This window comes from Tupaia chinensis, unplaced genomic scaffold (assembly GCF_000334495.1).
Source record: "Tupaia chinensis unplaced genomic scaffold, TupChi_1.0 Scaffold147282_1, whole genome shotgun sequence".
NCBI lineage: Eukaryota > Metazoa > Chordata > Mammalia > Scandentia > Tupaiidae > Tupaia > Tupaia belangeri.
In genome coordinates this window covers 4061083-4077564 of record NW_006207133.1, presented here as the reverse complement: position 1 = coordinate 4077564, position 16482 = coordinate 4061083, and the positions used below count along the sequence as shown (strand labels likewise).

At 42.9% G+C, this 16482-nt stretch overlaps 1 protein-coding gene across 3 annotated transcripts in view; it reads right to left on the bottom strand.

The window, feature by feature from the left end:
• Positions 1-970: 970 nt before the first annotated feature.
• RALB (RAS like proto-oncogene B) overlaps positions 971-16482 on the bottom strand; it is a 35598-nt gene continuing 20086 nt past the window's right edge. For all 3 annotated transcript variants that reach the window (XM_014584592.2, XM_006169577.2, XM_027768698.1), the window contains exons 3-5: positions 8711-8919; positions 5379-5556; positions 971-1992 (exon numbers count right to left, since the gene is read on the bottom strand). In XM_014584592.2, coding sequence (XP_014440078.1) covers positions 1873-1992; positions 5379-5556; positions 8711-8919 — 507 coding nt within the window. In that variant the 3' untranslated portion in view covers positions 971-1872. The remainder of the gene's footprint in view (positions 1993-5378; positions 5557-8710; positions 8920-16482) is intronic.

Below are 16482 nucleotides of genomic sequence, written 5' to 3'. Positions count from 1 at the left end.
TACAGTTAGCGTAATGGCTATGTTGCTGGACTCCCACGTAGTAGACCATGGTTTGAGTCCTGGACTCAGTGGCTTAAACTCACACCGGGCGCGTGTGCGTGCGTGCCCAAGATCCCGAGAGGAGAGTGGAAGAGAAGGGATTGCGGCATGGCCATCCCCCCTGGGGGGGTGATTTCTCGCTTTCTGTCTCTCTGTCTCTCTCTGTCTGTCTGGCGAGCACATGCGCCTTATAGTAAAAACCTCTCCAAAAGAAAAAAAATAAATACTTACAATTTTATTTCCCACAGCTCAATTCAAGGGGTTAAAGTCTGCCTGATATGACTGAATGACCGAACATCCAACAAGAATAATGAATAACTTCTCAATTCCTTTAATACTTGCATGTCACATATATGACAAAACGAGCAAATAAAAAGGCCGAAATCCTGAAGAAGTATCTTTGTCTGCTTTTTTTATTAAAAAAAAAAAAAAAGCCCATGATTCTTTGGGAAGTTATACAAGATTGTTTTCCAGTCAGATCATAATTCCTACAATCTCTATTATCAAATTCAAAATGCTCCCGCTCTCCCCACCCTTTCACTTTTGGCACCTGAATATGAAACGTCACTTCTGGGAATGGGGAAAGGTGCTGAGTGCTGGGCTCTGGTCACAGTGTTTCTTTCCCGATGAAAATGTTTCTGGTTGCTGACTTCAGAATATGGATGCAAGGGAATTAACAATACCCCAGCCATGAAAATCTTTCTCTAACTAACTATGTGACTATCTCGGAAAAAATGCACACCTGAGAGACAGCGGGCAATTCTAGAGAGTAGGACAATGGCTTCTTCTCTCTTCCCCACTTCGAAACTCAGAGTAACAGCAATCCTAGAGCAGGCAGGCTCTGGTGTAGGCTCCAGCTTCGTGATCTTAGAACCCAATGTTCACTCACCGCATTGTGTGACATGTGAAGAGACAGCAGAGGCTTGCTCGGCCTCTGCAGGCACACAGAAGGTGGTCAGGGAGACAGAGGTGACAGTTACTAGTGGGCAGACGGGCACGTGACTGGCAGCTAGGAGAGGACACGGCCCAAGAACATACAGAACACCTGACTGGAAGAGCGCATCACTGACAGAGTGTACACTCGAGTCTGCACTTAGTCTACAAAAGGAAGTTCCTACACGAAATCAGGGTGCTACAGGGGGAAACGGCCACACGCACTATAAGTGGCATATTTAAATCGGAAGAAAACAACTCATGACTTTCCTTTTTCACATGTGTGGAAGATTATGAGCTTGGGTTTGACTTATTTGGTGCAATTCAGAACTACAAATTACTTTATTTATACTTCCGATAGGAAAAACTTAAAATCCCTGGATTTTTCAAGAGTCATTAGAGCCTACTGGACTTTTCTTAGTCCTACTGCAAAACTGATAAGGTAGGGGTGATAAGGTGGGGAGGGGAGATCATCTCACTCCTCCCACCTTTTCCATAACACAATGTGACATTTATTTCAAAACAAATGATCTGGTAATGTAAATAACTAAGAACGAAAGAAGAAGCTAGGACAATACTTTTTAGGTAACACTTGACTGTTTCATGTAGTTAAGTTGCTGAGAGGGAGGGAGAGAGGGGAGGACGAGGAGAGAGGGAGGGAGCTCGCCCCTAGGAGAGAAGTGGAGTGGCTGTCAGGAGGCATGACAGGCAGCCATGCCACTGCACGGACAGGGCTTGTTTCCTCTGCCAGCCGCCCAGTCACAGCATTTCCCCCTCTTAAAGAAGTATGCATGAGTGAGGTCAGGAGAGCAGGAAGCGCAGCTGGAAGCCTCTGTGGCCTTCACTACGAACCCAGCTCTGTGTCCTTAGCACAACTGATTTCCCCCACCATCCGGGCATTCACAGCAAGCAGCACCTTTCTTTAAAACTCTTCTTGTTCTTGCTGCTTTTCTTGCCATTTTTGTCCTTGTTTTCTGACATCTTCTTAGCTCTGATTTCTCTCATTAGGTCAAAGAACACCTGGGGATAGGAAGGAAGGGGTAAAAAGAATAGGAAAGAAAAGGCATTTAATGACCGAGTGAAACAATACTGCTAAGATGTAATTATATTTTAAAGCAGAAAGCCAAACTTGTTCTACAAAGAAATGAGAATAATTAACGTTAAAAACATATTCTAATTATACAAAGTCAACATCTCAACTCATATACACCAGTCGGGCTAAGGACAGAATCATCATATTATTACTACCATGCAACAGAGAATTTCTTTATTTTTTAATTATTATTTATTTAATTCTTATTTAGTATTAGTATTACTCAATTTGACCAGAGAGATATAGAGAGAGAGGAAGAGTGAGAAAGCAAGCCGCCAGGTCCAGAACTTGAACCACGGTCAGCCATATGGGAGTCCAGTGTCCCGACCACCCCGCCACCTGCTGGCTCCTCAATAGCAAATTTCAAAATGACAAAAATCTTTAAGCTGAGCATGATGAAGGGTATAAAATATTTTTCTGTATAGAACAGATTGACTACAGTTTGTGAAATTTACAAATATTGAAAGTGACAGCAGCGATCAGACTTGTTAGCACTGCTGACCACCGAGACTGGAAAGAATGACGTGAGTGCCTGCTTCTGGGTATTTACACACCCTGTGTCTTACTGAACTCCCAGAATGACCCTACGAGGCAGAACATCATTATGCACGATGATTCCCAGCACCTCTCTGCAACAGCAGACCAGGAAGACAATGGAGTGGAGGGAGGACAGAACAAGCACAAAGACTCCCAGCTCCCACACAGGAAAGAGGAAGGGGCGGGACGAGCTGTCCTGCTTCAAAGTCCCTCCCGGGTATACCCACCACGCTAACCCTCAGGAACAACCACTCCTCTGATGTTAACTGATCGGGACTTTATCAAGAACTGACGGGACATGTCCCTCAATGTCAGTGTGCTATTCAGATACGGATTACCACTTGTCACAGTAGGTCGGGCTGCGCCCTCTGCTACCAGCAATTGTGCCAGAGAACTGATTACGCTCACGCAGACAAAATATGTCTCCTACAAAGGGACATTGAGATTTCTTAGCAAGAATGACGGAGACGGAAGTGGGAGATGGGGCCTGGGCTTTATCTCCGGACGTTCCCACAAAACCACAGGCTCCTATCTTTCCCTTGCACAGGGCGCTGGAGTGTGGGCCTTTGCGTGCCTCACACCGGCTCCAGGAGCAGAATGCCCCCTCTAGTCGGCTAGACCCGGCTGACCTCAGCACTTTTCGCCAGCCTCTCACAGCGCTCACAACAGTGAACAGCTTCAAAGATGACAGGTTTTCTCTGTGTCCTGATAAGCAAAAGGCAGGAGGGGAATGGAGTGTGTCAGAGTTAAAATGATGACAAAGTTTTTCATCGGCTGATCTTATCACCTCTTCTTTCTTTGTGTAAATAGTTTACGAGTGCATACAATGCTGCCAGTCGTAAGTTTCTGCTGGTTCCTGTTTTGCAGGTCAAGTTGGTCCAATGGAGAAGGGGAGATGACAAACCACTGGGTGACAGCCCCCTTACCCTGCTTCACCCCATCCCACTCAAAAACACACAGTCACAGAAGCCAAAGGATGTCTTTCTGTTTTTTTGTTTGTTTGTTTTTAGGTTTTTACCACAGGGTACGTGAGTTCACTGGAGAGACAGACAGAGACAGAGAGAAAGAGAAAGTGAGAAATCACCCCCAGGATGGATAGCCATACTGCAAAGCCTTCTCCTCCAGTCTCCTCTCAGAATTTTGGGCATGCATGCACATACACCTGGGGTGATTTTCAAGCTGCTCCATCCAGGACTTGAATCATGGTCAGCCATGTGGGAATCCAGTGCCTTAACCACCACACCACCTGCTAGTCCAAGTTTTCCTGATTTTTAAAACATGAAGCCTCAGCCTAGATTCCTGTGTGTTTTCCATAGCTTGAAAATAAGTTGATAGAAAAAGATGTAGGGGCTGGACTGGTAGTGCAGTTGTTAAGAGCACTATGTGTGGAGCTAGATCCCACATGGCCAATCGCAGTTCAAATCCTGGCCCTGAAGGCTTGAAAAATACACCAGGAACATATGTATGCCCCGAATTCCAACAGAAAGGAGAAATGGAGGAGAAGGGGTTGTGGCATGACCACATCTCAGGGGGCGTGCTTTCACCCTCTCCCTCTCTCAATCTATGTAGCAAGGGCACACGGCCTCTGGAAATTAAAAGGGAAGAGAAAGTTTGAGTGACACAAGAAACAGCTTAAGTGCAGAAATAACAATACAAAGAAAAAGTAGCCAACAGCTGAACACACTCCACACTGCAGACGACCCTGCTGACCCTGAGCGGGTTTACCTGCAGGTGCTGCAGAAGTGAACCCCGTCCGTACCATGTCCTGAATACCACTGTTCCTCTAGCATGATTTTAAGCTAATGAAAGGCTTGGTTAAAGATCTCTCCCCTGCCAGGTAAGACGTGAAGGAAAATTACCCCTGTATAAGAAAGAGGAACAGGAGGGATCTGGGGATCTGCGTGCTGACGCGGCAAGCACAGAGCCTATGTGGTCACTGGTCACTGCCAGAGTGACCACATGAGCGTGCAGAGGTCTGACAAGAGGCCAGATCATGGAGCAAGGGCTGATGAACAAGGTGAAGGCAGAAAGGAAAGCTGCTTTTCTAGGGGTCTATTTTAGGGTGTGGCACTGATTTTGAACCTTGATTCAAAACAAACCAGAAAAGGCCTAACAATAGCAACTCCTGGCAGGGGAATTTTGAAACTGTCATCATTCACCTTCATGTCAAGGTCGCCCTGTCACTGGCTTCAGACGCATGAATGAGAAAGTATACCGGGCACAGGATGAGAGGGAGGAAGGAGATCCTGGAGAGCTGCCTGCTGAGAAGGAAAACTATTAGAGCCTCAACTATAAAGACACAACACCCTGGCTCAGTCAGTGGATGGAAGGGTGGAAAAATCATTTCACAGAAAGCTCAAGGGTAGCAAAATCGAGTGCCACGTTTCTGTCACGGCCACGTGGGGTAACCCCTAATAGCAGGTTACATAGTCAGCCATGCTCCCAGAGAGCCACGGGCTGCAGAGACAGAGCGTATGATATTCGTCCTTGCAGCACCTTCACAGACCAATGGCCAACTCGCCTCACCATGCTTCCAAGTGGTGCCAACATTAAACATACTTGGAGGAAGCCTCATGACAAGGCAGGGAGATGCTGGTTGTTTTAAATACAGGGTCAAGCCATGCCAGTGCTTCTCCTTACAAGGGCTCAGACGTCTGGAGAAATCGGAGTCCTCATCTAGCTCCCGTGAGGGGTCCCACAAAACCAACCAGGTGAGAGGTCTCTGTCCTGCTGCTTCTCAAGCCTGCTTCCAAGAGACACTGAGAGCAGCACCCACCTTGTCCACGTTGGCGCGCGTCTTAGCCGACGTCTCCACATACTGTACGCCCCACTCGTCGGCTTTACTCCTGGCCTCCTCCACTGGCACCTGCCTCCGCTCCTCCAGGTCAGACTTGTTTCCCACGACAAGCAGTGGGATTTTATCTTCTTCAGCCTTCACACGGAGGATCTGTTCCCTGCAGGTTACAACAAAAACACAGCAGCTAAGAAAGCCAGAGTAAGAGCCCGGTTTTCTGACTCCACCTAATACCAAGGCTTTGGCCATCAGAAACGCGGTTCCCACAGTCTGGTCTCAGCTGCCCACATCACTACAGCCGGGGTGCCCGTGGCAATGCAGCTCCTGGGCCCTACAGTCATGCAGAGGTAGCTGCCTGGATAGGAGCCCAGGAGTCTGTATCCTAGCAGGGTCCCTGGTTTAGGCGTATGCACAAAGAAAAAAAAAGTAAAGTTGTGAAGTCTCTGAGAAAAAAGAAAAAAACTAGCTAACTAGCTAAAAGAAATATTACCCAAAAATGTTTGATTATTTCTCTGAAAAAATGGTATGACTTCGTCATGACGGTGAAAGCTTTAAAATCCAGTATTTGTCATACGGAAGGCAGAAGCCTAGTAGTGGATCACAAGAAAGGAGAAATGGAGGAAAACGGACTGCCACGTGACTACAGCCCATTGGGGGTGCTCTTTCTCTCTTTCTGACAAGGGCACATGCCCTGACAATTTTTTAAATATAAAAATATAAATAAATAAGAGCATGATATATTTAAAAGCCTTGTGGTAAGTATGAACTATGACCAACAATAACTGACAGTTTTCTGACTCATTATTCTTACGGGGCATATAAAATTACCTTATTATTCAACATACTGATCCCAAAATCACAAGTGCTGGTCACAAACCTTTTATCTCAGTTTGTGAGAATATTGTCCAGAAGACGTTTCAAGGAAGACTGTGTACATGAACATTTTGTTGGGCCCTTACCATTTTGAAAACAAATACAGAAACACTGTTTGATAACTAACAGGCACAAATTGACTGAGGACTCATAGGACTCATATAATTGGCCCCCATTCTTCTATTTCCTATGACAGGAAAACTGGGCCTGCTCCAGGGCTTTTATCTAAATGCCCAGAGTTCAAATCCTAAGAACTAACTTCCTCTCTTTTTGGTTTTAGGTATTCACCTGTCCTTTTTCTGCCTAAGAGCCTGCTTCTCACCTACCAAGCCAAACCCTTTTCCAAGGGAGGTAAGACGGCTCTGACGCTATGAGAAGGCATGAACATTCTCTGTGTGCCTGCACAAATTGACTGAGGACTCATAGGACTCAGTCCTATGAGTTGACCCATGATACAGGACAGGGGCACTTAGAACCTCTGGAGACGACTTTTCTAGTGCCCAATGCTGCCCTCCGTAAGTCACAGAGTGACAGGAATCCACAGGCTCCGGACAGGGAAGGAAGTACGGCGGAGCGTGCATCTGTCCTGCTTTATCCTCAAGGAGGCATAAAAGCTGGATTACGGAGATGCAAGCACAATCGTGAATACCAGGGCTATATTCAAATACAGAAGCCTCTAGGTATGTCTCAATGGCCTAAAAATAAACAGGACTTCTCGAAAGGAGTCCTGGGCAAAAGCACACCACCCCTCACACACTCTTGCAGGAAACCGGGCTAGCCGAGTCTTTGAAGGTGGAAACTCCGGAGCATAACTGAGGCCCTACCTTATGACCTCCACTCACTCTGCTGATTTACCTGAGTTCACCCTTCGAGGCTGCCCTGCTCAGGGGTGCTTCCTTCCAGATTCTGAGGGGATACTTAGCTTCCTCATTTTCATCTGGTTGATCACCTTACTTCCTGACCAGAACTTGCTAAAGAATGAAAAACTTTAACTGGGTTTTATTTTGTTTCTCTTCAGTTTACTATTAGATTCTAGATCTGCTTCTTAAAAAGTCATCTGGATTGACTATAAGGACAAGAGAGAGCCTTGTAAGAGAAATGGGAAGGATATAGGGTGAAGAGAAAGTCACAGAAGATAAAAATTATGCTCAAAAGGTCACAGTTCCTTCCTTTTTTTTTTAGAGTTGTTTTTTTTTTGCTATAGGGCGTGTGTGCTAGCCAGAAAGACAGAGAGAGACAGAGATAGAAAGTGAGAAATCACCCCCCAGGGGGGGTGGCCACACCACAATCCCTTCTCCTCCACTCTCCTCTCGGGATCTTGGGCACGCACGCACACGAGCCCGGCGTGAATTCAAGCCACCAGGTCTGGGACACGAACCGCGGTCGACTACATGGGAATCCAGCGACATAGCCATTACGCTAACTGCTGGTCCCGAGGTCACAATTTCTTTATAGGAACACAACCTTTGGGTATCTCTGGCAGCCACACCGTAAAGTGAATTCTAGCAGGGAATACTCTATTTTCTACAAGCCCCACATGCCCCACTTCGACAATGCCGGGGACGCCACAAAAGGTAGCCACAATTCCTGCCCATGTGGAATTCGTGGTCTGCATTGTTTCATTTCATTTCTCAACTAACAAGTCCATTTTCAGAGAAAGAAACAGAATTTCTAAGACTAAGTGGTCACGAAGACAGTAAGTGGCAAAACAAGTCTGATTGTAAAAACAAGGTCTTTCCCCTCCACTCTGCTAAAGTCTAAAAACAGCACATGGTCATTCTGACTCACATCTTTCACTCTCTTGCCAATGTTGTATAAGCGTCAATACAGATCAAGATTGTCACTTACTAGTAAATTATTACAACAAATAAAGACAGTGGGCCAGCAGGTGGTGTGGAAGTTCATACGGCCAAGTCTGCGGTTCTAGCCCTGGACCCAGTGACTTAAAAATCATGTCAAGCATGTGTGCATGCATACCCAAAATCCCAGGAGGAGAATGGAAAAGGGATTCCAGCATGGCCATCAGGGGTGGGTGGGGGGTGGGTGTGACTTCTCACTTTCCCTCCCTGTCTTTTTTCTTTCTCTCAAAAAAAAAAAAAAAAAAAAAAAAATATATATATAAATATATATATATATATAGTAAATTCATTGATCATTGCTCAGAATTTATATGAAAACATAGGTCCTTGAGTATATGGAATAACTTCATCTGTAGTCAGAAACAATGAGATTCTTAAGATAATTTATATTCAGAAATCATAAAATAGGGAATCCCTAAGAGATTACAATAATGATGAACTATAACATGCCAAGATTCAGAAAGTCCCAGAAGATCCTCTAAATATAATTCTTCCTAATGCAAACTCGGCCCTCATCTAAGCCTAAGGCACAGAAAGGAAGGCAGAAGGCCTCCAGGGCTTCAGCTACTTCGTTCCACACACCTGAATTCCGCAGTTGCTGTGAAGGACTCGTGTTCTGTGATTGAGAACACTAGCAGGAAACCCTCCCCACTCCGAAAGTAGTTGTCTCGAATAGCTGCATAGTCCTCTTGTCCAGCGGTGTCCAGAATATCAATCTGGACTTCTTCTCCATCAAGAACCACTTTCTTCCTGTAGCTGTCAGCTTTGGTGGGTTCATAGTCTTCTACGAACTGAGGAAATATGCAAATTAACAAAGCAATTAACAAAGTTTTAAGGGGAAAAAAATCTATAAAAAAAAAATGAAACAATGCGTAGGTACTTTGCCTACAATCGACTGGTTATTCACCAGGCGCCTATAATATCACACCATGTATAAAGCACTATAAAATAAATTCACACTTCATATAGTTCTTTACGGTTATCAATTCTACCATTTTTTGCTTTGTTTTAAAACAAAGGGATAGATATTATCATTTCACAAATGAGGATATCGAGCAGAACACAACACTTAGTAATATGACTGCCAGTTTAAGATGATAATGCAAACACTGATAAGAGTGAGAAACATGAGTCCTTGTACTTCTTCATAATTAATAGAAGTTTAAAACTCATCTAACAAGTAATTTGGCAAGAGGTACTAAGAGGTCTAAATTACCATATGGCGAGCCAGCCAGTGGTGCGGTGGCTAAGGCGGCTAAATACCACATAGCCTACAGTACGGCTTAAGTCCTGGACCTGGCAGCTTAAAAAACATGCCAGGTGGGGCCGGCAAGTGGTGTGGTGGTTAGGGGAGCTGGACTCCCAATGGCTGACCACAGTTTGAGTCCCAGACCTAGTGGCTTGCTTTCTCATTTTCTCTCTCTCTGTCTCTGTCTCTGTCTCACTCTGATAAAATTGAAAATAACAATAATGATAAATAAAATAAAGGAAATAATTCTTTTAAAAAAACATGACAGGCACATATGCATGTATACCCCAAATCCCATGAGAATGGAGGAGATGGGACTGCAGCATGGCCAGTCCCCATAGGGGAGGATTTCTCACTTTCCCTCTCTACCAGCCTGGAAAAAAAATCCAAAAGCCTGAAAACATACATATTCTGGGGGAAAGGCATACTTGTACTGATACATTGCCATTAAGTAGAGAACAGGATGATCTGTACAGGGAGGAATTTGGCAACATCAAATAAAATGATAGAAACACTATTCTCTGTTCTAGCCAGCCTGCTTCTAGGAACCTAATCTATAAAATTCCTGCACAAGAATATACAAGTAATTCGCTGTGGCACTATGTGTAATAGCAAAAGATTTAAACTCTCCCACAGCCAGCCCCATAGCCTAGTGGGCAAGGGGGCTGGACCCACAGGACTAAGTACAGTTTGAAGTCCAGCACCCATGGTTTGAAAAACACACCAGGCACTGTGTGTGTGTGTGTGTGTGTGTGTGTGTGTGTGTCCAAAATCCCAACAAGAAAGAGAAATGGAGGAGCAGAGACTGTGGCATGACAACACCCCATTGGGGGGGTGTGTGTGTATGGTAGTTATTGTCTCCCTTCCTCTCTCTCTGTCTCTCTTGAAAAGCATATGCACCCTCTGGTAATTTAAAAACAAACAAACAAACAAACAAAAACTCTCAAATGCTCAGCAATAGGAATCTACACAAGAGACATCACTATGAAAAGATAAAGATAACTACACAAATATATGCAGGGATATCCAAAGTAGCCTATCTTTGCACAAGAAAAGTAGGGAAAATAAAGAGAAAGATACACACACACACAGATATACAGGGGACCTTCATAAAGTTCATGGAGGGGCCAGCAGGTGGCATGGTGGTTAAAGATGCTGGACTCACACATGGCCAACTGCAGTTCAAGTCCCAGACCAGGCAACTTGCTTTCTCACTTTCTCTGTCTCTCTGTCCCTCTCTGGTCAAATTAAAATAAATAAAGTTAAATAAAGTAATTCTTTTTTTTTCAAGTTAATGAAAAATAACTATTATGAAAAAAAAAAACCTATGCATTGATTTAATTTTTTTGCACCAAAATAAGCACACACTAACTTGTTACAACATGTCTGAACAGGGACTACTGAAGCACTAGGAAGGACATCACATCAGTTTGGCAGCATGAATTCTGTTACAATTGAAGCAAGAAAAGAAATCAAATGTATGGCAAAGCTTGGTAGAAGAATGGTGAGATCAATGAAGCTTTATGAGAAGTTTATGGGGACGCTGCCCCAAAGAGAGCAGTTTCCAAATGGCTAACTCATTTTAAGAAGGGACTAAACCATGTTGAAGATGATGCCTACCCAGCAGACCATCTGCTCCAAGTTACGAAGAAAAAATTAATCTTGTTCATGCCTTACTTGAAGAGGACGATTAATAGCAAAAACAATACTCAATACTACAGACATCTCAGTTGGTTCAGCTAACACAATTGTGACTGAAAAATCGAAGTGGGTGGGTGCCAAATCTGCAGATAAGCTGCAGAGTAGAGCTTTCCATGGAAATCTTAAACAGCGGGATCAACATTCGGCAGCATTTCTTCAAAGAATTGTAACAGCAGTCGACATGTGGCTTTACTAGTGATATACTACTGAGAACAAAGTACAATTGAGTACAGTCAAGCAACGGCTACCAAGAGGTGGACATGGTCCAGTCAAAGTAGTAGACTGGTCAGGAGCAAAGGCCATATAACAGTTTTCTGGGATGCTCAAAGCATTTTGCTTCTTGACATTGTGGAGAGCCAAAGAATAACAACGTCTACTTACTATAAGGGTGTTTTGAGAAAGTGAGCCAAAGCTTTAGGAGAAACATGACTGGGAAAGCTTCCCCAGAGAGGCCCCCTGCACCACCACAATGCTCCTGCTTGTTTCTCGCATCAAACAAGGGCCATTTTGCCAGAGCTGCAAGGCACATCATTAGGTCTCTGTCTTAGAGAGCTGACCTGGCTACTCCTGACTTCTTTTCTTTTTTTAATCCTTTGTTTGTTTGTTTTGGTTTTTGCTATAGGGCATGTGTGCCAGGCCAAAGAGAGAGAAAGAGGGAGAGACAGAAAGAGGGAAAGCGAGAAATCATACCCCAGGGAGGATGGCCATACCATAATCCTTCTCCTCCATTCTCCTCTTGGGATTCTGAGCATGCACACACATGTGCCTGGCATGATTTTCAAACTACCAGATCCAGAACTCAAACCATAATCAGCCACGTGGGAGTAGAGTACCTTAACCATCCACACCACTTGCTGGCCCCACTTTTACTAATCTTAAAAAAACTTTCAAAGGTTTTCTTTTTTTTTTCAGTTAATAATGTTTCAAAGATGTTTTAAAAACTTCAACAATATGGTTAAATTTTTCTTTCTTTAGGAATGGACAAACTAGTGGCTGGTATCATCACTTACAAAAGTGTCTTATACTTGACATCTTAAGTCAAGAAATAAAGTGTTTGTGTATGTCTGTGTGTGTGTGTGCACGCATACAAATTTCTTTTAGTTCTATTTTTCCATGAACTTTTATATGAGAGGACTTCAGATGTTCATGGAAAATGCATATGCACAGATTTCAAATATCTTACATTAAAATAAATTCCTATTTTAATTCCATTTTTCCATAAACTTTTCAAAGTTCTCCATATGTATATATGTATTTGCCAAAAAGACACCCTGAAAAGTCAAAAAAAAATAATAATAAAGTTGTTAGAAAAACTAAAGCAAATGACATGAACTGAATATTAAATTGGTAATGAAGCCACACAGAAAAAAAACTTAAATTCAAGAGACTTAAGAAGAGGATATTGTGATAGAATGCATCCCACTTGAAAAGACTAGAGACAAAAATTTATAAGTCTTATTAAATTTCCCTTGCTTGTTGTAGTATTACTCAATAATATTCCAAAGTCATATTCTTTATATTGTGTCACATATCAAATAAGTAATCTCACTTATGCTAGAAACCAGGAAACCCTGAAAAAGGTAAATTAATGACTAACAAAGTACTATTTAAATAAATGAACTGGTCTGGTGTAACAGAATATCCACATGTAAAAGAAGGAAGCTGAATCCCTACTTCATACCACATACAAAAATTAATTCCAAATGAATCAGACCTAAAGTAACAGCTAAAACTACAAACTTTTAGAAGAAAATCCTTAGAACATACACATAAATATTAACAACCTCAGGTTTAACAATAGTTGTGGTTTTTTGTTTGTTTGTTTGTTTTTTGTTTTTTTTTTTAAAGAAATTTTGGCTACAGGGCACGTGCACTTGCCAGAGAGACAGAGAAAGACAGAAAGCAAGAAATTGTCCCCCTGGGAAGAGGACCACACCACAATCCTTTCTCCTCCATTCTCTTCTCGGGATTTTGGGCACATATGCACTCATGCCTGGTGTGACTTTCAAGCCAGGACTCAAACTGCAGTTAGCCATGTGGGAGATCAGTGCCTTAGCCACTAAACCACCTGCTGGCCCCTATCAACAGATTCTTAAATATGACAGTAAAAGCACAGCCTGATCAAATAATAATAATAAATCAGGCTTCGCCAAAATTAAAATGTCCGTGTTTTAAAGGACACTATCAAGAAAGTGAAAAAACAATACAGAGGATAGGACAGAATATTTGTAAACTATATGCCTAATAAGTGACACGTATCCAGAATATATAAGGAAATCTTAAAACTCGATAATAAAAACACAAAGAATCAGGGGCCAGCAGATGGCGTAATGGTTACACTACTGGACCTCCTCATAGCTGACCATGGTTTGAGTCCCAAACTCAATGGCTTAAAACTCAGCTGGGCACGTGTGTGTGCATGCTCAAGATCCTGAGAGGAGAATGGAGGAGAAGGGATTGCAGCATGGCCATATCTCTGAGGGTAAATAAAGAAACAAAATGTGGCATATTCAGAAGGTGTACTCAGGCACAAAAAGGGATGAAATACTAATTCATGCCACAACCTGGGTGAACCTTGACTGGTTATAAGTAAAAGAAGCCAGACACAAAAGGCCACATATTGTATGAGTCTATTTACATGAAATATCTAGAATAGACAAATCTGTGGAGACAGAAGGTAGATTACTGGTTCCCCAGGCCAGGGAAGCTGACTGCTAACAGTACGGGGTTTCTTTTGGGGGGATGGTAATGTTCTGGAATTAGTCTGTGGATAGACTACAAACCTCTGAATTGTATACTTTTTAATAGGGCAGATTTTATGGCACGCTAATTATATCTCAATTTTATGAAAAGTAATAAAGAACTGATTTATGCTACAATATAGATAAACTTGCAAAACATTATGTTAAGTGAAAAGAAGCGAGACATAAAGGCCACACATCATACGATCCCTTCTATATGAAATGCCCAGAATAGGCAAATCCATGGCAACAGAAGTAACTGCCAGAAGCCAGGGGGCGGGGGGATAGCAGTAATAGGAAATGACTATTATGTAGGGGATTTTTTTTGGGGGGGAAGTGATAAAAATTATCTAAAATTAGATAATAGTGATGGTGGCACATCTGTATGAATATACCAAAAAAACTGAATTATACACTTTAGAAGACAAATTTCATGGTATGTGAATTGTATCTTTTTGTTAATTGCCAGAGGGTTTAAGTCGAGGGCACATTGCCAAGACACATGTCAAAGATAAGAGGAAGAGGAAGAACTGGCGGCACCTCCCGATGGGGCGTGGTCATGCTGCAATCCCTTTTCCACTCGGTCAGAAATGGAAGACAGGCACATACTTGCACACCAGCATGGCAGGCTTTCCAAGGTCCTGGGGGCTGGGATTGAATGGTGGTAAGCGTGTGGGATCCAGCTCCCTTAACTGCAAGGCTCTGGGGCCACCTTTGGGAATATATCTTAAGGAAGCTGTAATTTAAATGCTTTTTTCATTTAAAAGTTGAATTAAAAATATCAACATGAATTTAATGGCCATTTGAAGAATACTATTTAAAAAGAGCCTTGTAGGGACTAGCAGTTAGCATGATGGCTATGTCGCTGAACTCCCATGTAGTGACCATGGTTTGAGTCCCAGACCCGGTGGCTTAAACTCACACCGGGCACATGTGCGTGTGTGCCCAAGATCCCAAGAGGAGAATGGAGGAGAAGGGATTGTGGTGTGGCCATCCCCCCAGGGGATGATTTCTCGCTTTATGTCTCTGTCTCTCTCTGTCCGGAGAGCACACGCACCCCATAGCAAAAACCTCTCAAAAAAAAAAAGCCTTGTATTGTCAATTAATAGCACTCGTTAAATTATTTCAAATCTAAAATAAAAAATTAAGATGTTTAGTAGCAGGTTCTCTTAAATATGTACTAATAAATTAACTTCAACTAGAACATGAAAACCTACCTATGCTTCACGATAGTGTCCCTTTTAAAACTGTTTTCCATAGGGATAAACACAAACCCCCAAAAATACCACCCAAAAAAAACAACGAAAAAAAAAAAATACCACCGCTACTCCATGACTACCTCTGAATTCCACTACACAGTATCTCAACTCCATTTCTGAGCTGCCAAGGTAAAAACAGCCAGCAATCTGCAATTCCTTTGACACCAAAACTCAGAACGTCCTGATATGTCTGCACACCTCTGCACTACTGCATACCTCTTTCACTACGTGAAAGGTGTGCTTATTGTTAGTACGTTCCATCGCAATCCTGATGTTTACAGTTTTCAGGTGAAAACAGGAAAGCATCAAAGTCTTTGCATCTGTTAGCATGGGCCATAACATCCCTTGCCAGCCTGCAAGACTCTGCGCGATTCAGTTGCACATGCCTGAGACACACAGGCCAAAGATAAACTTCACTACATGCAGGGGTGGCTTTTTTTTTTTTTTAATGTTTTTCCCCATAGAACAAGTGCACTCACCAGAGAGAGACAGAGAGGGACAGTGAGAGGAAAAGTGTGGAAACACAGAGACAGCCACACCGCAATCCCTTCTCCTCCATTCTCCTTTTAGGATTCTGGGCATGCATGCACACATGCTCAGCATGATTTTCAAGCTGGCAGGTCCAGAACATGAAATGTGTTCCACCATGTGGGTACATGGCACCTTAATCACCATGCCACCTGCTGGCCCTCCCTTCTTTTTTAATTTGCTAGAGGGTGTGTGCACTCACAGGAGACAGAGAGAGAAAGAGAAAGTGGTAAAAACGCTCTCATAATGGTCATACTGCAATCCTTACTCTTCCATCTCTCCCTCCTGTCAGGATTCTGGGCACACATGCACGCGCACCCAGCATGTTTTTCAAGCCACTAGGTCTAGAACTTGAACCACACAGCCATGTGAGATCAAGCCATCTTAACCACCACACGACCAGCTGACCCCAGATGTCTTCTTACTGAACTATGTCTAAGCAGACTTTGCTAGAGACTAAAAATCTACCCAAACCTCCCTATTCCTAACCTCACTTCCCCAGAAAAGGTAAAACAAACAAACAAACAAAAAACTAAGTCTTCAAGTATGTTAGGCCAAGGATAAAAAGGTTAAAATCTCCAATTGCTGCCATTCTGGCACTTCCTCCAATGTTTATCAAAGTCAGAATCAGAAAAGAATAAAGACTTCTGGGGCTATGGTTCTTGCATAATCCCATTTTCATGAAAAAAATTCATTATATAAACTAAACTTTTAAAAATATTTATTTATTTATTTATTTAATTCCATTTGTTATTATTATTTTTTCATTTGAGCAGATAAAGACAGAGAGAAAAAGGCAAAGAGAAAACAAGCCATCATGTCTGGGACTCTAACCATGGAAGGTTATGTAAGAGTCCAGCGCCTTTCACCACCATG